This window comes from Ursus maritimus, unplaced genomic scaffold (genome assembly GCF_017311325.1).
Source record: "Ursus maritimus isolate PB19 unplaced genomic scaffold, ASM1731132v1 scaffold_8, whole genome shotgun sequence".
NCBI classification, from domain to species: domain Eukaryota; kingdom Metazoa; phylum Chordata; class Mammalia; order Carnivora; family Ursidae; genus Ursus; species Ursus maritimus.
Genome location: NW_024426996.1, coordinates 78,684,452 through 78,710,935, shown reverse-complemented (window position 1 = coordinate 78,710,935; position 26,484 = coordinate 78,684,452). Strand labels below are relative to the sequence as shown.

Below are 26,484 nucleotides of genomic sequence, written 5' to 3'. Positions count from 1 at the left end.
CCCCACCCCCGGCCCCACCCTCACCCCCAGCCCAGCCTCGCCCCCAGCCCCAGCCTCACTCCCAGCCCCAGCCTCGGGCAACCGCTACTTTGCTTTCTGTTCCTATAGAGTTGCCTGTGTTCAACATTTCATCTAAACATGCTGTGTCCTTCTGTGACGGCCGCTCTGATTTGGCATAATGTTTCCCAGGTTCATCCGTGTTGTAATATGTATCACTACCTCCTTACTTTTTATCACTTTCGGGCCATATCTAAGAAACCACTGCTTAGTCCAGAGTCCTAAAGGTGTACACTCATGTTTTCTTCTGATCGCTTTATAGTGTCAGGCCTCAAGTTTCGTCTGTGATCCTGTCTGCTTTCATCGTTGCATGTAGCATGAGATAGGGGTCCAGTTTCATTCTTTTTCTTGCAGGGATCCAGTTGTCCCTGTAGAAATAATTTGATTCTTGACCCTATGCTTTCTTCTATCGGAGAGCATTGTCATTTGCCTCTGCCATGCGCGGGGAGGGCATTAGCTCTCCAAAATCAGTTTATAACTTCGGGGCTTAAGATTGTTTTCAGAGCCACCCAGGTAACTTGAAGTCAGCCTGCGGTTCATTCAAGGGCAGGTTTGTACTCATCGCACTGTGACTCCAAGATCTGTTCCTTGGGCTCCCCAACCAACCTGGGGGGGGGGGGTTGCCAGAGACCGTCTTTGGCATGCCATGGACTCCAGCCTCTGACCCCAGCCCCTGGAGCTGCAGAGGGGCTGCCTGCTCTCCCGGCTGCCTCGTCCCGGGTGGCCAAGGCCATCCCCGCTGCCAGCCTACCTCGCCACATTTCCTTCTTCCTCTGCATTGTGGCCCAGTCATTCCTTACCGCAATAATAGCTCCTTCCTGCTGTAAGAAGGGCCACCCTGAACCCTGGGCTTTCTTCTTTCCTCTGTCCCTTCTTCGTGACTCGCTCCACATGAAGCTGCCGGAAGCCTCGCCAGCTTCTCCTGTCTCCCTGGGACGTGGCACTGAGCTGACCGTGCAGCTCACAAGTAGGGACTTAGAGAGAAAACATTTCCAAGATGTCAGGCATTGGTGGAGGGGAATAGTCTTACATCCTGTTTCGCCAGATGTGAGATGCACATCAGAGGCGCTCAGCTAATTACACGGTGATGACTCTATTTGTCAGTGGGAGCTTAATTGCAAGGATTCTTTTTTTTTTTAGCATCTGCTGATATTTCTTAAAAGGGAAGTAAATAATACATGGTAAGTTACCGTGTTCTAAAGAGTTTGAGTTGATTACTTTCTCAGTTTAATGTTTGTGCTTTGCTCCTGTTACGTGTGTCAGTGTGAGAAGCTAAGAAGTCTTGATTAGAAATGACAGTCAGAGACAAAACTAGTTTCAGTCAGTCATTTTCTTTCTTTCAAACCAGCAGAGACCGGTGAGGCTCTGGTGTCCTGTTTTCTCAGTACTGTTATTAGATGGGCTGTCTTATCGGTATCGCCTAGAAACTCAAGAAACATAGACTCGCAGTGACTCAGACTCATGAAGCTTTTAAGAGTCTTTTTCTTTTCACCCTGTATCTCCTTGTTCAAGACTGCAAATGCGGCAGCCAGAACTGGAGCAGGCCTCCTCTCCTAACTCTCTGTCCCTCCTCGAAGGTGACTTTTATCCTGACTATTATCATCGAGGTATGCATTACGTATGTACTTATAAATCCGAAGTGACTTTTCTTTTATGTTTAAAAACGTCCATGTACATGGCTTCAAACTACACGTACCCTCACGTTTTCCGCTCACTGTTTTCTGTCTGCTCTGGTGTCGATGCCCATCCCCCGTCCCTGTCCTGGGGCGCTCTGGGGAGCGTTCTCGTGCGTGGCCCTTGGTCTCGCGTGTCATGGCTTCCCCGGGAAGGCTGCCTGCGCTGGCATGGCTGACTTTAGGACGGGCGCATTTTCAACACCACTAGATCTTGACAAATGGCTTCCCAGGTTTGCTTGTGCCATTACATGTCTGCCAGCAACATACGAGACGAGCATTTTGTACGTGTCCTTTCCCAGGTTCTTTATATATATATATGTAGGCAAGGAGAAATGCAGATTTTAATTCCCACCCCCATAGACAAGATGTGGTGTTCTGCCTCTTGCTTTTTACACCTAAACAAAGTGTCTTGCAGATTTTTTCAATTTAGAGAATGGAGCCTTTCCTTTTTTTTTTTAACAGTACATACCATTTCATTGTTTAAATAGACCATAATTTAAAAAAATATTCTCTGATTCATGGATATTGGGTTGTTTGCAGACAACTCTGTAATAATCGACCCTGTGCACATATCATCTCACACTCTTGCTAGTGTGTGGCCTGACTTCCCAGAGAGGCTGTTTGCTTGCAGAAAGGTTGTAGGCGCTCCTGGTTTTGATACACAGCCACGTCACTCTGCATGGGAGGTCTGCCAGCTCAGCCTCCCACCAGCAACGTGTCAGAGTGCCTTTCCCCCACAGCCTCGCCCGCCTGCCTCAGCAAGCAGTGTGATGGGGGAGGGCGGATCTCCTCTAGTCGAATCTGCATTTTGCTTCCTGTGGCCTTGAATGAGCTGCTTAGCTCGTCTGTGCCTCGGTTGAACCTCTGTGCAATGGGAGGGAGGGTCATAATGGTGCCTGCCTCTCTGACTTGTTATGAGGGTAAGATAATCAGATAGAAACAATTAGAAGAGCACCTAGCGTGCAGTGAGCACATATGTAAGCGTAAGCTGCTTCTCTACTGTAGTTTGGTTCTTGTTATCGCTACGCTCCTGCTTCTAGGTCTCAATAAACTCATAAGCTCCGGCTGAAAACAGTTTGAAAATCAGGATGATAGTGGGATGCATGAGGGGCCAGAGCTTGGGGTGTCCACATCACGGCCTCCCCTCTCCTTCGCCCAGGACCACAAGGACGCCCCTGTGTGCCCCAGGAGGACATCCCCGAACTCGGCTTCCTTGCCCGCAGCCTTCGTGTTGTTCCCACACACCCAGTAAGGGCGGGTGGGCGTAGGCTCGTGGTGTCACTGAGGCTCCTTGAAGTTTCAACCATTACACCAGGTGCATACGGCCACTAGGATGTGGCTGGTTTGTTCCCCACCCTCTGCAGTGGGCACCCCGCCTCCCGCCACCCTGCCAGCCAGGAGCAGCCTTGTCCCTTCTTTCCTGTGAAGGGCTCTTCCCTTGTGAGGACTTAGTGGGTCCAGGTTTCTTCGTATCCTCACCCTCCGATGAGTGAAAGACTGCTCTGATTTTTAAACATATCCCCCTCGTCTTATCTGTCAAGGGGACAGTGGAGGTCTTGGGTGCCTCTCTGTACGGCAACCCGAATGGAGACACCTGTTCCTTCTTAACTTCATTGGCGGTCCTGACAGACGTACACCCACTGTACCAGTTCTCCCAAAAAAGCTGAATTTGGGCTCTTGGTTTTTCTCAGTTGTACTATCGTGTTCTATTTTCAGTTCTCTTCTTCCCTCCCACTTTCTTTTGGCTTAATTTGTTGTAATTATGCCAACTTCTTGAAGTTTATGCTTAGATAATTGATTCTTAGCCCTTTTCTTACATAAATGCATTCATTCAAAGCTGTCCATTGCTCCCTGAGCATGGTCTTAGCTATCTCCTGTAAGTTCTGAGGTTTGTGTTTTTATTCAGTTCAAAATACTTCCTAGAATCTGTAGCAATTCCTTTTTTGACTAATGGTTCATCCGGGGCTATCTTGCTCACTTTCTAAATATTCAGGTTTTTAAAAATAAGCTATTTGCTTTTAGTTTCTACTTAAATTCATCGTAGTCAGAACTTGATATGATTTCGCATCATAGAGATTTGTAGACTTGCTCAACCTATAGTCAGGGTGGGTAAATGCTTGTGTCCATACTGAGGGGCCGGGTGGGTAAATGCTCGTGTCTATACTGAGGGGCCGGGTGGGTAAATGCTCGTGTCTATACTGAGGGGCCGGGTGTGTAAATGCTCGTGTCCATACTGAAGGGCCGGGTGGGTAAATGCTCGTGTCTATACTGAGGGGCCGGGTGGGTAAATGCTCGTGTCCATACTGAGGGGCCGGGTGGGTAAGTGCTCGTGTCTATACTGAGGGGCAGGGTGGGTAAATGCTCGTGTCTATACTGAGGGGCAGGGTGGGAAATGCTCGTGTCCATGACTTGAGGGGCCGGGTGGAAGTGCTCGTCCACGCCTCGAGGGGCCGGGTGAGTAAGTGCTCTCTGTGTCCATACTGAGGGGCAGGGTGGGTAAATGCTCGTGTCCATACTGAGGGGCAGGGTGGGTAAGTGCTCGTGTCCATACTGAGGGGCCGGGTGGGTAAGTGCTCGTGTCCATACTGAGGGGCAGGGTGGGTAAATGCTCGTGTCTATACTGAGGGGCCGGGTGGGTAAATGCTCGTGTCTATACTGAGGGGCCGGGTGGGTAAATGCTCGTGTCCATACTGAGGGGCAGGGTGGGTAAATGCTCGTGTCCATACTGAAGGGCTGGGTGGGTAAATGCTTCTGTCTATACTGAGGGGCACCATTTTGCAGTTGCTGGGTGCACAGGTCTACACGGGTTTGTCAGATCACAGTTATTAACTGTCATCTTCAGATCCTCTCCTAATTCGTTTTGTCAGCTAATCAAAGGGAGAGATGTGGTCACATCTACCTCGTTGTTTATGGATTTATCTATTTGTCTTTCTACTTCCGTCAGTTCTTGCGTAATTTGTTTTGAGGCTATGTTATTGGTTGCACAGAGAGTTTAAATGGCGATACCTCACTGGTATTTGAAACCCTTTCAAGAATATGAAATGTGCCTGTTTATGTCAGTGTTTCTTGCCTCCAAGAATGACTCTGATTAATCTACAGATGAATTATCTTCCTTCAGAGTGCCTTTTGATGAGCAGAAATTGTTAATTCTGAGATCCATTACATCAGCCTTTGCTTTTATAGTCAGTGCGTTTTGCCTTCTGTCCATAAAATCTTAGCATAGTCCATTCACCAAGATAGTACTTGTGTCTTCTTCCAGATCTTTATGACTCTGCCTTTATGGACAGGTCTCTGATTCATACAGTTGGTTTCCTGTAGAAGATGGAATGTAGGAGTCAAAATGGATTTTCTTCCATAAGGGTAGTCAATTGTTTCAGTCCTATTGATGACCTGAATTGCCTTGATTGGAAATCCATTGATCGAACACATTTGGGTCCATCTCTGGGCCCCTGTCTGCTTCATTAGTCTGCATCTGCGTGGTCGTGCCAATGCCACATTGCCTTGATGGCTGAAACTATACAGAGAGTCTTGAAATCAGCTAGGCTCTGCCTTCTAACTCTGTTCTATTTTTTTCCCAAATGATTTAAAACTTTGAAATGACAGTTTTCTGTAAACTAAGTCAATGCTGTCATCATGGCCTGTTATGTCATCCTGTCAAGCCCACATCTTTATGACTGAAGTAGATTTTTTTTTTCCAAATTAAGGAACAACTGTAATCCGAGGCACAGCCCTTATTTATCTTGACGATAGCATGGAGTGACGGAGAGTGAATGAAGGGTCTGGAATCTGGACTACAGTCCCGGAAGGCCTCTAACTCATCAGGGTGTTTGGGGTCAGCAAAGTCTTTCCCACTTACTTAATGGAAATAGTACCGATCAGAATGATCAAAAAGGCAGAATGAAAAAGTTACACAAATGCGCTTTTAGAACTAAATAAACTGTTGGAATATCAGTGGTTTATTAGTATTGCCCCGTAGGATTCCTTTTGTAAAAACTCTAGAACGACTATATAACATGAACTGTTTTACAGAACAGGGGCCAAGACTTTGTTAATATAAACTGTTGTTATCCCATGTTGTCCCAACTTATTATCCAGGCTTTTGGTGTTGTGACATGTGGCTTTAATGTAGCGGCTGACAGTCTCTAAAGTGAGTCACACACAGCCTTTGTCAGGTGTGGAGAGCAGGAGGGCTGTGCGTGGCCAGCACCTGACCGGAGCCACGCTTCTTCAAGATCACGGCCAAACTTGTTTCTCTTCCTTCGGTCTGCAACTTCCATTACCAGCATCTCTTGCCAAAATTTACTGACTCCGTGTGTGTGTGTGTGTGTGTGTGTGTGTGTGTGTGTGTGTACAGATGCTGAAAACATGAGCTGTTTTGTAGGGGTCAGTCGGAAGACAACAGCCAATATTCCCAGAAACTGAGTGGTCAGGTTTCCTTAAAAAATGTGCAGAGATTGTGTTTCTGGCAATGAGGGCTCAAGTTAAAAGCAAACAAAAATACCACAGAACATATAACAATTTGTTTTTGAAGGATTTGTGATTCTGAATTTGGATCCAGTTCTCTTAAATACATATTGTTGAACTTCTCACAGAACATGGCTCTTAAAAAAAATACACACACACAGCATCTTCATTTGCAGCTATTCAAAGAATTTGGGTGATAACCCCTTTATTGAATACTTCTGAATTAACTCTGTGGGAGCAATTTGGCAATGAATAGGGGTCAGGGGAGGAAGACAGTTTCGTGGAAGTCACCTGCAATAATCCAACAGGCTGGTGATGAAACCATGGAAGTAAAGACGGGCTTTACGCTCCTCAATGTTCTCAACAGCGCCCTTCTCTGCGCCCGGGGTGTCATTAGGGCTTAGTCTGGGGAAAGAGAAGTCGTCTCCCTTCTCAGGGATGACAGGGATAAGCCCCGGCCTGGCCCCAGGTGTGTCTGGGTCTCTGTGGGCTACCGAATGCCCGTCTCTTTCCTAAGCGCCGTGGGAGGCGCTGCGCTCGGCGTAAGGACTTGAAGGTCAGGCGCAGGGACGTCAGCAGAGAACAAAAGTGTGTCCTTTATCTGTGTACAGAATTCTAAGTGTACAGATACATGTATTGGGTGTTTTAGGGAAGGCTTCTCAGGGAAGTTGAGGACACTGCTTCGTTTCGATGGCCAGGTCACCTCATCTGGCCACTGCGGTGAGTCTGCCCTTNGCTCTTTGTGGGCAGAACGGCCCTGACGTGGAACAGGGGAGAGGGAAGGAGCTATTCCAGTGCCCAGGAGAGCGCGAGGAAGTTCTCCTGGGTGATGCGGCATGGCTCTTAGCTGCGTGCTCTTTTCCTTTTATCACTTTTCTCCTCCGAGGATTTCAGATATCGAAGCAGAGAACTGGGGAAATGTTGTCCTGAGGGTTTACTTATTGGACGTAATGGCTTGGTTTCTTTTCCTCTGGATTTCATTCCTTCATTCATCTTTCTTTACTGGAGAAAATGTCAAGTTCAGTTTGGCTCCTTGTTCCTTTCGTTTCTTCTTTAATCACACTTTTTAGGTTGCTGTTATGTGCTAGGCTTTGGGAATGCCCACGTAAGCAAGGCATAGCCCCGTCTCTGAAAGCAAGCCCAGCGGAAGAGAAGAAAGAGACCCGTGGGCGTACAGGGCACATGAGTGGTGTCAGTGTGAAGAACATATGGCCAACTGTGGCCCGAGGGCAGGGGGAGCCGAGCCATGCACCCCGTAGGGGGCAGAGTCTGCTTCCAGGGCACACGAGACAGAGGCTGAGTCTTACAGGACAAGCCCGATCCAGTGAGCCCGGCCATCCCTGAAGGTGCAGTGCACATGACTCACCCACAAGGCCAGGGGGTTCCTGGAGCAGTGGTGACGCACGTTGTGGACCCTCCCCCCTTGAAAAAAGAAAGAAGGAAAGAGGACAGCTACTTTTGGAAGAAAAGCTTTTGCCAGAGAGAGGTTTCTTTTTTTTTTTTTTTTAAGATTTTATTTATTTATTTGACAGAGAGACAGCCAGCGAGAGAGGGAACACAAGCAGGGGGAGTGGGAGAGGAAGAAGCAGGCTCCCAGCGGAGAAGCCTGATGTGGGGGTCAATCCCAGGACCCTGGGATCACGCCCTGAGCTGAAGGCAGACGCTTAACTACTGAGCCACCCAGGCGCCCCCAGAGAGAGGTTTCTGCAGGTTATGTTTTATGAGGGTCAGCCTTCTGGTGCGAGAAGAGGGGCTTGTAAGTTTCCGGTTAGTTTGCGTAATTGTCGTGTGATGCGTCCTGTTTAAGGCTGTCGTCACGGAAAGGGGCTCACGTGTGCTTTGTCCTGCTCTGGGCTGGACACCTCATGTTTTATGATCCTGCTTTCCACGGTGGCCCAGAGGCCTTGTCTGTGCATGTTCTGGACAAGGACGTCAGGCCCGAGTCTGCATCGCTAGACCTCACGTGTGGAGGAGGCCGTAGAATTAGGGTTGAAACCCCATTTCTGTTTCCACACAAGAGCCCAGGAGATTCCACTGCCTTGTACTCTTTCCCTAGAGAAAGACAAACCCTTGTCCTTCAATCAAATATGAATTTGTCTTGTCAACTAAAGATCTGGTAGCGCCCTTGGGGCAGGCATGGGAATAGAGGCCCCGCACAGAGCAGCAGGAGCGGTCGGTGTGGACAGAGACTCAGGCATCCAGAAGGCCCGGGTCACTGGGTGGATGTCACTTGGACGACGCTTTCAGTCCTCAGAATCCACAGGGAGAAAAATGTGGCAGCAGGATCTCTGGGCTTCTCTTTCTTTTTCCTTTGTCCTGTTTTAGTCTCAAATGTGGACTTTGCCCTGTAGCTTTTTCATGAAACTGTGGAGCAGCAGGATGGCTGCAGACACCGTCCTGGGCTCCCGCCAGTGTGGCACTAATCCCAACACCAGCGCAAGCCAGCCAATCTGGGCATGTCTGCTGAGATCGTATTGCAAAACTACTACCAGATATCTGGGACTTAGGCATTTTAATTCTGCCCCGAAGACGCATGGGTCGGACTCAAATTGCAGCTTCATTCTGAAAAGAACGGAAGACATTTTGAAGGAACTGCCTAACTTCTCCCTTGCCAGCATGCAAATTCTGCCAACCCAGGATGGTACTCTGGCCTGTTCACTACACATCCCCAGTGATCAGAACCACGCCCAACTCATGGCAGGAGCGCAGTAGTGACAGCAGGGACAGTGGGTGACCTTGGGGGCTTCAACAGGGCCAAGGATCACTACCTCCATGCGGCAGACCCTCATGCCTGTCAGTCTAGGGCGGGATCCTTTCTAAGCCCTCGGCGTCCGTGGTGGGGATGCTCTCAGGAGTGATGGTGTTGGTGAGCAGAGAGGCCGCCACGTGCCAGGTGCTGGCTTAGGCACTTAGCATAGAGGGTCTCATTTTCTCTGGATGTCACTGTTCTGACAGCAGGACAGGTCATCTGGACACTCCTTCCTTTGCCAGTGAGGAAACGGTGGCTCAGCAAGGTTGGGGCTTTGAACCATTGGCTGATGTTCTGGCCTCGCTTTTCACCAGGAAGACAGAACCGGCCAGACAGGAGCGTCCACAAACTCCCGCCACCAGTTACACTGGCCTTCCCCAGATCCCACCCTCTGCCGCCTCTGGAAATTCCTCCTCCGCTCATCTCCCCTCCGTCTCCGGGAGCCCCTCCAATCACCCCCGGCCCCCATCCCTCCCCCGCAGCAGAGGGGCTTCTCAGAGGTGCCTCTGCACCGTTGGGCTGCCTCTCTCTCCTCCTCCCTGCTCCTGGGAGTTGCACCCTCCTGGTTCGCCCCCGCTTCCCTGGCTGTTCCAGCTCATTCTTCACTGGCCTCTCCGCTTTGGCTCTGCTCCGTGCACCGACCGGCTCTGGTCCTTGTCCTGGACCTGCGTTCTGCTGTCTGTCCTCCCTCTGGTGACTGACCCCTCCTGGGCTGTGAGCAGAGCCTTTTCTCCCCTGAATGCCTAGTTTAGTTCCAGCTCTGCCTGGAAGCTTGCCTTTGCTCCGCACTCACCCGCCTCGCTTCTCCCCTACCCTGTGCTTCTCTCCGCCTCCCGTATCTGAATGGAGCACCCGGCTGCCTCGTGCTTCCCTCCTGCTCCAGCTAACCCACCCTCAGGGCCTGCTGGTTCTTCTCTGGAATCCTCCNNCCCCCGGACACTACTGGATGGCCTGACTCATTTCCTTCTTAGTTCTCGTCCGCTATCCTCCATCAGCAGTGCCAGTGCTGTCTGCGACTTCTGACAATGGTATGCCCCTTCGTCTCAGGCACTGTCTCAGGCCATGTATGGTCCACAGGTAGGACCACTGCATCTGTGCAGCAGGTGGGAGCACTGGAGCGCAGGAGAACAGCTAATTAAATTTGCCCAAGTTGAAGGCCATGTTGAAAACACAGGCAGTCGAGCTCTGCGGCCAGTGCTCTTGGCCTCTGCGCTATACCACCTCCCAGAAAGTCACTCTTATTGCTCCAGGGCTCAAGCTACTCAAACCCAACCTCCTCACTGGCCTGAACGACTGCGTGACCCTCCTGGTGGCCTGCCCCCATCTCGTGCCACATGGCACCAGGTGGTATCCTTAAACACTTCACGTCCACCACAGGGCCTTTGCACCAGCTGGCCCCTCTGCCTGGAAGCTTTTTCCACTGGTTCCTCATGTGGCTGCATCCTTCTGGGCATTTGGCTCCCAGCCTACCTGTCATCCCAGTGAGGCCTCTTGGTCTTGTCAATTAGCCATTCCCTTTTTGTTAAACACCACCTTCCAGTCTCTGTAGCACTTACTGCTGTCTTACTTTATCTTTGTGCTTGGGTGATGCTCACTGTTCACCATGATACCTAACTTACACTGGAATGCAAGTCCCATGAAAGCAAGGCATTGCGTTCTGCCTGTATCCTAAAGCCTGTGTCAGTACCGGCATCAGAGAGACATTTGGTGAGTGAACGAGTGAATGAATGAGCACCTGGCATCTCGGGACTTAGAGCCGGGTGCTTTCGAGCCCAGAGATTTTCCCTCCACCCCGTATGCCACTGCCTGTTCGTGCCAGCTTCGACCTCCGAGAGCGCTCAAGCATGTCTGCACTTCTTGCAGGTGATCCGAGACGTCTACAGCGGCTGCAGCGGTCCAGCGGATTCAGAAGGTCCTCCCCCGTCGAGCTCCCCCGTGCACAAGACGGAGCTGGAGAAGGTAAGGACCTCTTTCTTCCCAGGAGTAGTGCCCTTGTGGTTGATGTAGGCCTCCCTCAATGTTTTGATGACATTCTCTGAGAGAATTTAGCACTTAGACTTCGGAAACAGTGCAATCCTGCTGCCTCTGCGTTTCAGGTGTCTACTTCTGTATGAAGCATGAGGTAGTCACTTTACAGTCTGCGTGGTTGGTGTGGTCATCCCCAGCTGCAGGTGCAGAAATGGGTTTAAAAGTCCTAAGGATTTCCAGGGTTCAAGGTTACCTCACTATCACGTGGAACTCTGCGTGCTGGTCTGCGTGCTCTGGAATACAGCAGCACTGCGAGAGTGTGCCTTCCCAAAGGTTCATTCCCAGCAGACCAGGAGGCATTCCCTGGCCCTTTCTGCTCGGTATTCATTTGATTTGTTGGAAGGTGCAATGAGAGCCCAGCAGTGGGGGTGAGGGGTTGGCCTTTCTTGCCAGAAATGTGTGAACCCATCCCGGCCCTCTCTGGCCATGCCCTCTGTGTCTGTACACGCACACGTCTCATTTCTGTGGAGGCCAGGTGGTGGTCTGGGGGTAGCCTGTATCCCTGGAACCTTCTGAGTCCTCCCTGGCTAGCCCCTGCCACCAGCGAACAGGTCCCTTTTTTGTCTGTTCTTGTTTGAGTCCGAGTTCTCCAAGAAGCAGAACTGATAGGGGTGTGTGTGTGTGTGTGTGTGTGTGTGTGTGTGTGTGTTATCAAGTACATATGAAATTTATATGTAAGATGTTAAATATATTGCAAAATTATGTAAGTATGTATATAGATAGACACAAGTACATACGTATATACATACGAAGAGATTTATTTATTTATTTATTTTAAAAAGATTTTATTTATTTATTTGAGAGATAGTGAATGAGAGAGAGAACACAAGCAGGGGGATTGGCAAAGGCAGAAGCAAGCTCCCCACTGAGCAGGGAGCCCGATGCGGGGCTTGATCCTAAGGTCCTGGGATCATGACCTGAACTGAAGGCAGACCGAGCCACCTAGGTGCCCCGAAATTTATGTTTTTTAAGATTTTATTTATTTATTAGAGAGAGCAAGCAGGAGAGGGGTGAGGGGCAGCAGGACAAGTAGACTCCCCACTGAGCAGGGAGCCTGAAACAGGGCTTGATCCCAGGACTCTGGGATCATGACCTGAGCTGAAGGCACTTAACTGACTGAGCCCCCCAGTTGCCCCTGAAGAGATTTATTATAAGGAATTGGCTTATGTGGTGATGGGGCTGGCAAGTCCAGAATCTACAGTGTAGATGAAGTCTGCAGGCAGTCTTTTTTTTTTTTTAATAATAGTATTTATTATGTTAGTCACCATACAGTACATCCCTAGTTTCTGATGTAAAGTTCCATGATTCATTAGTTGTGTATAACACCCAGTGCACCATGCAATACGTGCCCCCCTTAATACCCACCACCAGCCTATCCCATTCCCCCACCCCCCTCCCCTCTGAAGCCCTCAGTTTGTTTCCCAGAGTCCACAGTCTCTCATGCTTCATTACCCCTTCTTTTTACCCCCCTTCCTTCTTCCCTTCCTTCTCCTACAGATCTTCCTACTTCTTATGTTCCATAGATGAGAGGAGCCACATGATAATTGTCTTTCTCTGCTTGACTTATTTCACTTAGCATTATCTCCTCCAGTGCCCTCCATGTTGCAGCAAATGTTGAGAAATTGTTCTTTTTGATGGCTGAGTATATTCCACTGTATACATGGACCACATCTTCTTAATCCAGTCATCTATTGAAGGGCATCTTGGCTCCTTCCACAATTTAGCTATTGTGGACAATGCTGCTATGAACATTGGGGTACATATGGCCCTCCTCTTCACTACGTCTGTATCTTTGGGGTAAATACCCAGTAGTGCAATTGTTGGATCATAGGGTAGCTCGATTTTTAACTTTTTAATTGCAGGCAGTCTTCTGGAGAATCCTCTCTTGCTGGGGAAGGCAGGTCTTTTTGTTCTGTTTGGGCGTTCACCTGATTTGGTGACGCCCACCTGCATTGTAGTGGGCAGCCTGCTTCCTTGCAGTCACTGATTTCAGTGTGTCTCATCACCAGCCCCCTCCAAGTGGACACATTAAATTAGCCTCCCAAGCCTCACCCAGACGTTGCGATGCAGCAGGCCTGTTTGGTTTTCTCCTGATGACAAAACCAATGCCTGCTCGCTAGAGAAATCCAGCAAGTCCAGAGAAACAGAAAGAGGAGGAAGAAGTCCCTGGTGAGTCTGCCACACAGAAGAGGCAGCCCCTCACAACACTCTGCATAGGTTTAACCAGCTGGGTGGTCTGATGCATAAAATTTCTTACACTGCTTTTCTCTCCCTTACCTGTATGCTCTTAGCAGCATTCCAGGTTTTTGGAAAACTGGTAATAAGCAGCAAGCCCTTCTGCATTTTCACCAGGTGCATAACACCAGATCCGTGCACCTCTGCTATTGTTCGTATAGTATCCCCCACCTTATAGTACCCTTCTTCAGACAGTTTTAAACAGTGTGGTCCTTGGCATCTCGCACACAAGTCTTCGCTGTGTCTGTTACCTGAGAAGAGACTCCCAGAACCTGGCTTACTGGACCAAATGATGGAAATACATCTTTCAATTTTGACTCATGTTGCTAAGCATATGGCTTTCCAGACAGGCTACTCCCATTCCCCTTTGCTATAGGCAGTGCAGCAGGGCTCCCGTTCCCCATGGGCACTGGCTGTTCTGACCTCTGGCCTCTAAGGCCATCCTGCTAGCGCCTGGCCAGACCTGCCAACCTGGGCCCCAGGGCAGCTTCCTGGCCTGAAGCCTGGGACTGTGCTGGCTTTCGGTCATCCTGTTGCTGGGACTCGGCACAAGACAGGCACCCACTAAATGCCATCATTCCCTCCCTGCGGCTCTTCCTAGCACTGCCATGGGCCCGCAAACACCCACCTGCCATCCTTGGGCACCACTGCTGGACCCCTCATGAGCAGCTGAGCGTCGTGTTCCCTGTTGCCCTTGTATCATCCAGACGTTCTGTTTGTCTCCGGCTGGCCAGGCTCCGTGGCGCTGGGCTATGATGCTTAGGACCAGGAGAGGTGGGTTCAAGCCCACTTCCTCCACTCCGATGCCACAGTCCTCCCACCAGAATGGACGATTGCAGCTCTAAGCAACATTGCTTCTTCAGGTGCCAGCTCAGCATCCTAATCACGCTCCTTACATCCAGATATCAGGGCTCAAATACTTGCAGTGCTCAGGTGTGCCCGTGGACGGTTTCGACCGTAGCTTGTCTCTGCGCATGCGCTCAGAGGGTGTCTGTTACGGGCAGACGTCTGACCTCACCCAGTTATTGGTTGGCAACAGGAGGAAATTGAGCAGATGATGGGCTCTCTACTTCTGGAAGGATAACATGACTTGGTGAGGGGCATATTTTTTGTAATCTTAATGTTTTTTCGAGATTACTTGCAAGTGAAAGGATTTGGACGCGGTGGGGCTGGTACCAGAGTGTGTGTTAGTAGCACCTCGGTGAGTTTGTTCGTTCCTCTGCCGTCTCTGAAGCTTTAGCAGCGAGCCGGCTGGCAGCCCATCTGTACCCAAGTCCTGGCCTCTGCGCTGCCGTGGACTTGGCCACGCTTCCTTCCACTGTGGGGATCGCCATGGACTGATCCATGAGACATCACGTGGCCAGTGCGAACCATGGTGAGAGTAATGTAATCCTTTTTACCCTCACAGAAGCTGTCTTCAGAGAGACCCAGCTCGGACGGGGAGGGCGTCACGGAGAATGGAATCGCTGTGTGTGATGGAAAAGAACAAGGTGAGTTCTACTCATGCCAAAACCACAAACACCGAAACAAAAAAACAAGAGTAAACAACAAAACATCAGCTGTGGCCAGCTCTGTGGGCTCTGTGTGACAAGTCTCCTTGGAAGTTCAGTGACATAGACAGCATGGCCTGGGTCGCTCGTGGGAAGCGCAGAGAAACCCCTTTGGTTGCTCGGAGCCCCACACATCTTCACCCGCCGTCCTAGTGAACCCTGGCCCGGGTGGGGGCGCACTGTATATATCAACTCCTGGGCTCCTGGCAACTCATTTCCTTACCTGATCTGTGGCTGAAAGGAATTTGCAGCCCGGCCAGCTGGCTGTCACGTGGTAGCAGGTGTCAGAACGTGCTTCCTTTTAAGGCTGAGTAACATTCTATCCTCTGGATGGACCACATTGTGTTTATCTGTCCATCCATCTGTGGACCCTTGGGTTCTCCACATTCTGGCCATTGTGAATGATGCCACTGGGAACGTGGGTATTCGGATTTTGGATTATTTTTTTCTTTTTTTCTTTTTTTTTTTTTTTAAAGATTTTATTTATTTATTCGACAGAGATAGAGACAACCAGCGAGAGAGGGAACACAAGCAGGGGGAGTGGGAGAGGAAGAAGCAGGCTCATAGCGGAGGAGCCTGATGTGGGGCTCGATCCCAGATCGCCGGGATCACTCCCTGAGCCGAAGGCAGACGCTTAACCGCTGTGCCACCCAGGCGCCCCTGGATTATTTTTTTCTAAGTCAGCTTTCCAAGCATAAATTATGGCCATTTTAATGGGTATATAGTGCTCTGCAATTGTGGCTTTAACGTGCATTTCCCTAAAGACTAACACTGTTGAACCTTTTTTAATGTGCTTTTTTGCCAACCATGTATCTGATGAAATGTCCATCCAAATTTTTGCCCATATTTTTATTGGATTTTGTTCATATTTACTGAATTCTGAGAGCTCTTTATATATTTCAAATACAAGTCCTTTATCAATGTATTTTTGCATGTAGCTTCTCCCAGTCTGTGGCTTGACTTTCACTTTCTTTCCCAGGGTGTGGGCCAAGAGAAGGGTAAGATTTGCAGGTCATGGGGAAGTTTTCTTTGAGCAAAGCCAACAGCCTGTGTGCTCATGGCCCCGGGACCTCGGCTTCCTGGGGGAGTGGTCTGCACACCCAGCTCATCTGCGCTCTCTCACTAGAATGGAATAGACACCCCCAGCTCTGAAATGAAGTCCCCTTCCACCACACAGCAAGCCAGGCCACTAAGAATCTTGAAATCCAAGTAAGCTGGACTCTTGTGATACGACAAGTTTCACGCCGAGAGGTCACGATCTCTGCCTTTGCCCGGGTGATTCCCTAACGTGGTCGAGTTAGAGTGTAATTTCAGCTCTCTGCATCGGAAGTTACTCAGGGGAGGGCGTCATCTGTGTCTTCTGTGGGCACATGGTGTGTAATCAAAGCCAGGAAAGCTGTCTTTAAGTGTTGCCCTGAAAGAGAATAACCTACAATCTCAGGTCCCTGCTCAGACGTGGGGCACAGCAGACATGGCCTTGGTTGGTCTCTTTCCTCTTCGGCCATTTCTTCCCTGGCTCCCAGGTCACAGAATGATACAGATGTCTGGATGTATGTCTCAGAGAATGCATCTGTACCTAAAATTCCCCTGCCCCCTTTTCACAAGGACGGTGACCCCAGTTGCTGAGGGAAGTGGATAGTTTAAGTATGTTCTGACTTTGGCCTTAGCTTCTATTCTTGCTGCTCACCCTTGAGCTGTTTGCAGGGGAGAGATTTCAGCACGGCTTCCCTTGTCCCAGGCATGTCATGACTCCGATTTTCCGCAGGCTGCGTGATAGTGTCCGCGCGTCTGCACCGATGACAGTTATGGCTTCACAAGCGCTGGCAGCTAGCTCTGCCTCGGTGGCCCGTCCCTCCCTGCCCGCCGTGCACTCGCAGTGTGTGCCATTTGGAGCCCTGGGACTTCCCTGCGCTCTGACTTCAGCTCAGAGTTCTGAGTTTTGGGGGTTTCTTCATAATGCTATTACATGTGCTGAATTCGGCCTTCGCGTAGTGAACAGCAGCCACGTATTCTCACGTTCCTCCCTACGTTGGCTTTTTCTTCCATGGAGTCCCTTACTTCTGCTTTTGCAAAAAATTAATCAGGGGTCCTTCAAGGAATTAAAAGTATGATCTCTTTTCTTTGTAGTCAGGGTCCAGCGGGTACTTTCCCAACAGGAGCAAATGCTAGTAGAATTGGAAGTAAATGTAACCTCTTTGCTTTGGGCCACGAGGAAGGACTCTGCGCACTCCCTGAGCTCTGCGAAAGGGGGCCTTCAGGGCCCTATGGGAAAGCCCCCCCTTGCAAAGCACGGGACTGTGGTCGCAGATGGTCTCGCGGCTCTTTCGGAGCAGCTAAGAGGGGTCATCCACGGCTGTGGCCATGCTGCAGACCCCCATGACTGGTATAACTGGGGGGAAGGGGCCTTCCCATGAAGATTACAACAGGTTCTTGGTGCTTTCTTTGAAAAGAGGGAGTGGAAGGCCCTGGAAGAGTGTAAGGAGGGCTAGGACTGGCTTTCCTGCGTTGCACACTTCTGTATCACACGAGACCTTCCCAAGACACCAGTCTGGGCACTTAAACAACACATGTTTATTTCTCATGGTTCTGCAGGCTGGGAGCCCCGGAGGGTGCCACCATCTGAGCTGGTTGCCAGGGAGGCCTCTTCCTGGCCTGGAGATGGCTGCCTCCCCCCGTGTCCTCACGTCGGTGGCCTTTCTTCTGTGTTCGGTCTCTTAAAAAGGATACTAATCCTGCTGGATCAGGGCCCCACCCTTAATGACCTGCTGTGACCCCATCACCAATACAGCCACACTGGGGTTAGGGCTTCAACGTAGGGATTCTGGGGGCACCTCATTCAGTCTGGAACAAACACTGTGTTTACCCAGAAATTTAGCATGGCTTCTCTTCTTTCAGCTGTCATTTCTAGAGAGGCAATAAGGGTGAAAACCAGGTGATGGAGCTTGGGGTGGCACTGAGTCTATGGGCCCAGGGAGCGTGAGAGCAGACGAGGGAGGGGGTGGGGATGTGGGCCTGCACCTGGTATCCCGCTGGTGGTGGCAGAGTGGGACTGGAAGAGAGAACTTCCCTGCCCCCCAAGAGAGAGCGAGTCACCTGTATTACAGGGGGCTTTAGGAATGAGACCTAGGGTTGTAATCCCACCTCCCGAGTCCCCTCTTTCCGAAATTATCCTATGGCTATTTATGGTGTGTGCTTATGGTCATGGACTGAGCAGGAGGGGAAGGAATTCCTGCCTTGTGACATTTTCTAAAGGGGTTGTTACCCTGTGGGTTATAGACTGGGAGGGGGGAGTCACCCTGGAGATGGAGACACCAGGACAGTTGTTGGGGGCTGTGGAGCCCCTCTCCCAGCCCAACTCACTCCACTGTGAAGCTACACTTGACCCTCCCAGCGCCCCGTGTCCTGTGTGGTCTAGAAAGTTGCCTTTTCCCCTTGGCTCCAGGACCAGGCACATGATGGCCCTCCGATGATGGGGATGAGTGACATGTCCCTTTGCAGAGTGGTGGGAGGAAGGATCTTGCCTCCCAGTCCTGGGTGCACTGTCTCGCACACCTTCTGATCGCCGCGAGATCCCAGATGGGGATCCGGAGTTGCCAGATCTTCCAGTTCCCCAAAGGAAGCCAGAAGTCATCATGAGGCACAGTGTTTGTGAATTTGATATAGTGGGCATGACTTTATAATTTAATGCCCTGCAAGCAAAAGCAGACCATAATGGGCTGAGAATTCTGGAGAGCGTAGAGCTGCGTGCGTGTCTCAGGGATGGGCGAGGCTGCTGGAGGGCTTCCCGGGACTGGGGAAGACCCATGTCCACCTTTCCCTCCCTCAACCCCTCCTTGAGCTGGCCAAGGTGTGGTCACACTGCCTCTTTCTATTCCTGAGACCCATCCAGCTCCTTCCAGGCTCACGGCCTTTGTGTTGATTGATGCTCTCCCTGCCCAGAAGGTTCTTCCTTGGGTTCTGCACGGCGGCTCCCTGTCACCTAGCTCCTGGCTCAGTCGCCCTCCCTGGCAGGCTTCCCCGGCCACCCAGCATCCTGCCGCGTCACCCCACTGTGGATCTCGGCACGGGCCTGGCCGCCATCCACCTCACCCGTGTGTGCACGTGAGCATGTGCCTGCGTACACGTGTGTGCACACACGGGCATGTTCCCGGCCTGCTCTGGAACATGAGCTCCCTCAGAGCACCCGTTTTCTGCTCTCTTCTGTGTCAACTCCAGCAGCCGGCACAGAGCAGTGCTCAATGAGTGAAAAATGAGGAAAATAAAATTGACTATGATTTATGCTTTATTTTTATTTTTTCTCAGTTAAAGTCTACAATTGAAACACACTTTCTTATTTTCATCGTTGCTCTTCACAGTTAAGAGGAAAAAAAGTTCCAAATCAGAGGCTAAGGGAACCGTGTCCAAAGTCACGGGGAAGAAGATCACCAAGATCATCGGCCTGGGGAAGAAAAAGCCCTCGACGGATGAGCAGACGTCGTCCGCGGAGGAGGACGTCCCCACCTGCGGTAAGACGGAGGTGCCCGGCCGTGAGCGGTGCTCACCCCGCACGTGGCCTCTGCTGGAATGGCCTCTGCTTCCCGCGGGCTCGCTCGAGTCAGGCTGGTGATCCTCAGAATGGCGGGAGATGTACTCCATTTTTACTGCTTATTAATAAAAGATCTTGCAGGGGTTGGAGATGATCTTTGAGGTTCTTTCAAGATGAAAAACAAATTCTTTCTTTGATCCCATGAAGTTTTCCAAATTCCTCTTCACCGTTTCTAAGCTGGGGCACAGGCACGTGCCTTGGCGAGCGAAGGAGGGAGCGTGGAGCATGGGGGTTACGGTTGGCGCTCTCCCCTGGGCTAACGCGGTAAACCAAGCATCGTGGCAGCGCAGCGTGTCTCAGACCTCAGTTTCAGGTGCAGCCCGCTGGGCGACCTCGTCATCAGCCGGTCACCTGGAGTCCTTTCTGAGCGGCTGGCCCACCACCCGAGGACAGGTTGAGCACCGCGACACGGCCCCGGCCCTCCCAGGGTCCTCATTCTCCTGGCAGAGACGGGTCTGAATGAGGGGTTGCGGGGAGAGACGTGCAGTGTGACCCGGTGACGAAGAGGAGGGAAACCAGGGCAACGGGAGTGTCTCCCAAGGACCCGAATGAGGTGGAGGCGCGGGTAGGGCGGTGAAGTTGTATAGGCGTCCTGTTTCCTCGGCCACCGTGCAGCCCTTCACAGAACAGCCCCAGAAGCTGGGCAACGGGGCTTCTGCCTCTGTTAGGAATTGCGGGTAGGTGCCCGGATACCCCAGCGACACTCACCCCTGTGTCACGGTGAGCATCCATCTGCCCAGGGCATGGGGCCCTTTCTGGGGGATACGCTGCCCCAAGTCCCAGGTGGGCCATACAGACGAAGGTAAAGTAATGCAACAGCCGTCACGCCCCAGGGTGTGAGCTGCACCAGGACGGCAGGAAGAGTTGGCACTGCGGCGGAGGGGTGGGCGCCAGAGCGTGCTGGAGCCGGGCGTGTGCTACACCCCGAGGGCAGGTCTGGGGGAGCTCCCCGCTCCCTCTGGCCTTGACGGTTGTGGTTCCGGGAACCTGCACGCGTGAGGCTTCAGTGGGCCCAGTAGAGTCACGTCCTTCGTCAAGCCTTGGCCACCCTGGCTGGTGGTGCACTGAGGGGCAGAAGGACAGCAGACGGGACAGGGCTCCAGCGCCAAGGGGCAGAAGGACAGCAGACGGGACAGGGCTCCAGCGCCGAGGGGCAGAAGGACAGCAGACGGGACAGGGCTCCAGCGCCGAGGGGCAGAAGGACAGCAGACGGGACAGGGCTCCAGCGCCGAGGGGCAGAAGGACAGCAGACGGGACAGGGCTCCAGCGCCGAGGGGCAGAAGGACAGCAGACGGGACAGGGCTCCAGCGCCGAGGGGCAGAAGGACAGCAGACGGGACAGGGCTCCAGCGCCGAGGGGCAGAAGGACAGCAGACGGGACAGGGTCCAGCGCCAGGGCCTAGCGCCGAGGGGCAGAAGGACAGCAGACGGGACAGGGCTCTAGCGCCGAGGGGCAGAAGGACAGCAGACAGGACGGGGCCTAGCGCCGAGGGGCAGAAGGACAGCAGACGGGACAGGGCTCCAGCGCCGAGGGGCAGAAGGACAGCAGACAGGACGGGGCCTAGCGCCGAGGGGCAGTAGGACAGCAGACGGGACGGCTCCAGCGCCGAGGGGCAGAAGGACAGCAGACGGGACAGGGCCTAGCGCCGAGGGGCAGAAGGACAGCAGACGGGACAGGGCCTAGCGCCGAGGGGCAGAAGGACAGACATGAATTTGTTGATGCCGGGTGCTATTTCCTGTCTGCCTCTGCCTTTCTTGATGCAGCGAGAAGCACTTGGTGGTGTAGGACTGTTTCTCCTTTTGGGTTGGCCCCGCAGGGGAGTTAGGGATTAAAAATGGAAAGAGGGAATTATCCAACAAAGGGAACTGCTTTTTTAGCTTCATTTTTGGCTTTTTTTTTTTTTTTAGGTTTATTTATTTGAGAGAGAGAGAGAGTGCACACGTGAGCAGGAGACGGGCAGAGGGAGGGGGAAAGAGAATCTCCAGCAGACTCCCTGTGGAGTGTGGGGCTGACGGGGGGCTCAATCTGAGCCGAAAACCAAGTGTCAGACACTTAACCACTGAGCCACCCAGGAGCCCCTCGTTTTTGTCGTTTAGACTGCTCTAGGTCAGGAGAGGAAGTAGAAATGCTTTCATGAAAAGCAACATTAACGTGGAAGGCCAGGTAGACACTGGGGTCCAGACCTTCATTACAAACCAGAACACTGAGCCCCCCAAGGCCGTGGCCTGCTCGGGGCCACACTGCGGGGGGGCGGGGGTGCCAAACTGACCCAGCTCTGCCCCCGCCTTCTGCATCCGCCCGCGCATGACCCCTCATAGACAGCCTTGCTGTGCTGGTGAGCAGGCCCTGCAGGAAATGCAGTTGCTGGCACTTGCGTGGAAACACAGGTGGCTGCCCCGAGGGCAGGAGGGGGAATCTGGAGCCCGTAGCTGCACACGTGTACGTTTCTACCGAATAGCTCAGGGGACAGCTTTTGCCTCTATCAAGAGAACTTTTAATGTCCACAAGATTTTAAGGTTGTCATCTAGATCTTCGCTGGGTCCCGGGGCCAGAGAAGGGCCTGTAGAGACAGGAAGGGGGATGACTGTTCTCAGTGATTCTGGTACAGCTGCAAAGTTCTAGGCAGAAAATGTCAGCGGATAAAGGCCCGAGACACCCGCCGTCCCAAGCTGGGGCCATGCGGCCGCAGCCCCTGGGCTGTGAGCAGAGCCGAGTGGGCCCGGCCGGAGGGGCCATGCTGCTATGCAGGCAGAAGAGAGCTCTCGGGAGTGACTGAGACCTGGGTTCAAATCCAGCTCTTCCATGAAATGTAGCTGGGCAGGTGGGCCTCCAGACGCATAATACAAATCCTGTCGGGGGTAGGAGATGGTTTCTGCAGGCATTCCCACAGGGAGTGGGGACGGGGCAGTGGGTCCCCCGGCCAGCTGACTTCCAACCCTGCTCCTTCCAGCCCTGAGGCCTGGCAGTGATGGGGGGCGTCAGCTGGGTCAGCGCTGCACACAGCCACGTGCATGCCGTGGTCTGAGACGTGCGCCAGACCCCTGAGCAGTGGAGGATCTTCTGTTGGCCCTTGTCTGGTGCTTACGAGTTTCTCTATAGACTCGGGAAACGCATGTCCTCTCCCTCTCTGCTGTGTCTGTCCCTTGCTGGACCAGCGCACTAGCCTCCTGACCGGCCCCCTCCTTGGCACCCTCCAGGCCACCAGGTGCGACCTGCAAAAGCAGGGTCCTGTGCTGAAACCCGAGTCTCTGCGGCTCGGTTCAGAGCCTCTGACAGTCTTTCTCAGCCCAATTCTGCAGCCTTCTCTCCCGTATCCAGGATGAGACTCAGAACTACCTTGCACCCCGGCCGTGCCCCAGTGCCCAGCACTGAGCCTGGCAGGCAGGGCAGCTCAGCCGGCTCGCTGACGGAATCACCATAAGCAAAATGCACTACCTCCCAGAGCCTCGTACAGAGAAACGGGCTCGTACTCACCTGGTTTTCCTAAGGAAGCTAAAGATAAAATTGTGAACACTAAGCTCAGTGCTTAATAATTAAGTCATAATTTATGCTCAGTAAATGTTGCTGTGATGACTCGTTGGTTCACCTGACGTACTTATTTTTAAAAACCTGAGCATGCACACGTATTCAAGGCAGCTTGAGGGCAGTGCCGGTGCGTGGCGTGGGTCGTAAGAAATACAGGAGCGGGGTGGAAGGAGCAGTCCCGGGGCTCCGGCGGAGGTCTGCATGAGGCAGCATTAGCTGAGCTAGCTGCAGGGCCCCTCCTAGCTCGGCTGCTCTTGACTTTGTGAAGTTTTCAGCAATAGGGTTCTTTAGGGGACCTACAGGGAAGTTCTATACCTCTGACTTTCTATCACAATCTACCCTGCAAAAATCAGGCAATCTTCAATCAGGGGGCGGAAAGCATTCTTGGTATAAGTCACCGCGCCGGGACGTCAGCGTCCTCGTTCTTGGGCACATGCGCCTGTTGGAGGACAGGCCCCTAAGATGGCCAGGTGGGGTTTGGGTGCCCGGGGGGGACAGGGTTCGGCCATTGGCAGCATCGTGACCTTTGGTATCCGTGGCCCCCCTGGGATGTCTCCTCCCAGCTGATTATAAACCGAGGCCTGCCAAGTGAATCCAGCCGTCACACTGGAATAAGACGCCTCTCGAGAGCGGGACCAGAGCCTGGCAGGCAGACAGCACGTTTCCCGCCCCACTGAGGGGAACTCGGTGGACGCTTAGCCCTACTCCCGCCTGTTGGTCTGCAGCTGCTTGAACTTGAGAGCTGCTGGGGCTGAGGCCCGCGACGCCAGAGCTCCAGACAGCTGAATGTGCGAGTGTTTGTGTCTGCTACCCCCTCTGTCCTGGTGTTTGTTTAATCTCGGGCCTATAAACTTACTTTTCCAGCTCTAATGAAACCTTGAAAACCTTGAGCCTCCTGCCATGGTTTGGCGAGAAATCTTAGAATTCAGAGCAAGAATCATCTCAAACATCAAGCTGACTTTCCCAAACTGCAAAGATGCGGCAACATCCCACCTCACGGGATGGGTGGGTCTAAAAAGAAATCACATTGCATTGAAATTGCCTCACGCGGTTTGTGGGACTGCCCCAGGCGGGCTGGTGAGCTTGGGGTGGGCGTGCGGTCCTCCCTGGAGGAGCCCTGGACCTGGAGGACCCCGCTGTCCCTGCAGTCTTCTGTCCCCGAAGTCCGCCAGCCTGGCTGCACTCTGGCACCACCTGGTGGTGGGTGTGTGCTTGAGCTGAACTATGCATGAGGCCCACCCGCTCTGCCCCCGTGTCCAGGGGCATGGGAACCCACCCCGTGACTCCAGGCGCCTTAGTTGGGCTGGCTGCCATTTCCCTGTGCTCCCGACCCAGAAGATGGGAATTTTAGGCCCCCCCTTTCAGAGAAGAGCAAGGGGCAGTGAGCCTGGCAGTGGAGGCCCGTTACCATGGGTTTTCCTGTTTGTAGAAACAGGCCTCTCAGCCACTGTGATTTTCTTTTTGCTTTTCCCTTTTGGGAACTGAAAATAAATCTGAAAAAGGCATTAAAATATGGTAATTCCCTATGATGTCATGCTCTAAATAAAACGAGGGTTTGTCCAATATAATCATTCTTTTTGTGACTCAAACGTCAAGAAATTCATAGCATTGGTGACTTTGGGTCTGGTGTGGTCAGGGAAGAAAAGATCCTGAGAGTGTCTTGACCTGTTCCAGAGATTACCATCCCCTTGACTAGTAGAGCATGCTCGGGAACTGCTCCCTCCACACTGCAAAGGGGTACACCTGAGCCAGAGTGTCCCCCAGTGCCGACTTCTACGATAGAAAGTCCCGTGCAAGCTTAAAAGGAACCTGGTCATTGTTATCAAGAAGTCATCTATGCTCTTAGGCCTTATTGCCCAAAGTCCTCAGTAAATGTCTGAGCATCTCCCTTCCCCATCTCCTCGTACATTAAGGCCAGGCTCCTACAGTAGTTTCCAAGACTCCTATCATCCGGTCATTGGATGTTTCAAGCCTTCGTTTCTCGTGCTCCTTCTCCTCCAGGCCCATAGAAGTCCTTGCACCTTGGTGAGGGCGCCCTGTCCCTGAACCACACGGGCATAGGTGGGTCTCCCTCCCGCCAGCCCCAGGCACAAGGTCTGGCCATGTCCTGGAGCCCAGCACATCCTTGTGAACCTCGCTCACCCATGTGACCTCAGTTCCTGGAGATCAGCTGTGTGCAGCCCAGTTCCTCTTAGATACGCCATCACGTCTGGCTCTAGGCCCTGCGTGTTAGTCACGCTCGGCGTACACATGATGGATACAGCTGGCAGTCCTCTCGTAAACATCAAAGAGGGCTTTCCTTGTGCTTCGGTACTGACAGGTGGTTCTGTGAGCACAGGTGTCCCTGGTCTGACGGCCACTATGTGGCTCAGGTGCTGTCATTGACTGTTTTTAAGTAGAACTTTTTTTTTTTTAGACTGAATGTATGAGAATGACACCATTTACAAATGGTATTTTACGGAGTGACAATAACTAGTCTCTCTCTGCCATTTTCATTTTTTTTAAAGAGTTTCAGGGGGTCGCCTGGGTGGGTCAGTCAGTAAAGCGTCTGCCTTCAGCTCAGGTCATGATCCCGGGGTCCTTGGATCTAGCCCTACATCGGGCTCCCTGCTCAGCAGGGAGTCTGCTTCTCCCTCTGCCATTCTCCCTGCTTGTGTGCGCGCTCTCTCTCTATCTGACAAATAAATAAAATCTTTAAAAAATAAAATAAAATAGCCTCAGGTCAGGTTTTGCTGGGTGGCACCAGTCACAGATCAGGAGTGACCCTCCCCTTCACAGAGGAGCCCTCTCAGACCCTGATTGGATCCCAGCCTCTCTTCTCCTCCCTACACTCTCCTAAATGCATAAAATACAAGGAGCTTGGGTCCCAGGCACTTGAGCCGATGGGCTGGCTTCTCCCCTTTTTCTCTGATTTTACAAACACAGCAACGTAGGCCCCACATAAAGCTTTAGCCCCAGGAGACACCGCGTACCTTGCATTTAGGGGTTATCAGTAGAATGGATGTCCCAAAAGCCAAAGGAAAGCTTCCACTTCATGTGTTCAACTCGGGAATTCATTGAGCAAATATTTATCGGTTGTGTAGAAAGCATCGTGAAGCCCTGTAACTTAGCTGCGTGTTCGGGGTTTTGTTTTATGGGATTGCATAGCACGTACCCACTGCTAATGACGTGTGTAAGACGCAGAAACTGTGTTAGAGACGCAGAGAGAAGCAAAACAAATCCTCCCAAACCCTTTGAAAGGCATTATAAAAATCAGAACTGGGGAGGATGCTTTGTGTTTTGTTTTTGAGCGGTGAGCGTGGGTGTGCATGCACGTGGGTCCGCCTGCGGGAACTGAAAAGGCGGCTGGATGACTCCAGACATCCTGGTTTTATTTCTTCCCTCTTGACCTGAGTTTTCTGTGTCGTGTCACTGCCTTCCTCCGTCTCGAAGGCAGGGGGCAGTCTTCCCCTCGCGTTGTGGAGTGGGCGCCAGGAGCAGCCGCCCTGTGAAAGCAGCTCCCCAGCCTCGTTAGTTCACATTTTGTATGTTTGTCTGCTCATTTGTTTGTGACAAACGAGAGCTATCAGGTTCTCATATTGGAGATTTCCCTTTTTAGAAGTGAGGATCATTGTT

The 26,484-nt window shown here is 52.0% G+C and overlaps 1 protein-coding gene across 4 annotated transcripts in view; it reads left to right on the top strand.

The window, feature by feature from the left end:
* AFAP1 (actin filament associated protein 1) overlaps positions 1 to 26,484 on the top strand; it is a 144,526-nt gene that overhangs the window by 94,150 nt on the left and 23,892 nt on the right. For all 4 annotated transcript variants that reach the window (XM_040625225.1, XM_040625223.1, XM_040625224.1 and 1 more), the window contains 3 exons: positions 10,810 to 10,905; positions 14,618 to 14,699; positions 19,115 to 19,264. In XM_040625225.1, coding sequence (XP_040481159.1) covers positions 10,810 to 10,905; positions 14,618 to 14,699; positions 19,115 to 19,264 — 328 coding nt within the window. The remainder of the gene's footprint in view (positions 1 to 10,809; positions 10,906 to 14,617; positions 14,700 to 19,114; positions 19,265 to 26,484) is intronic.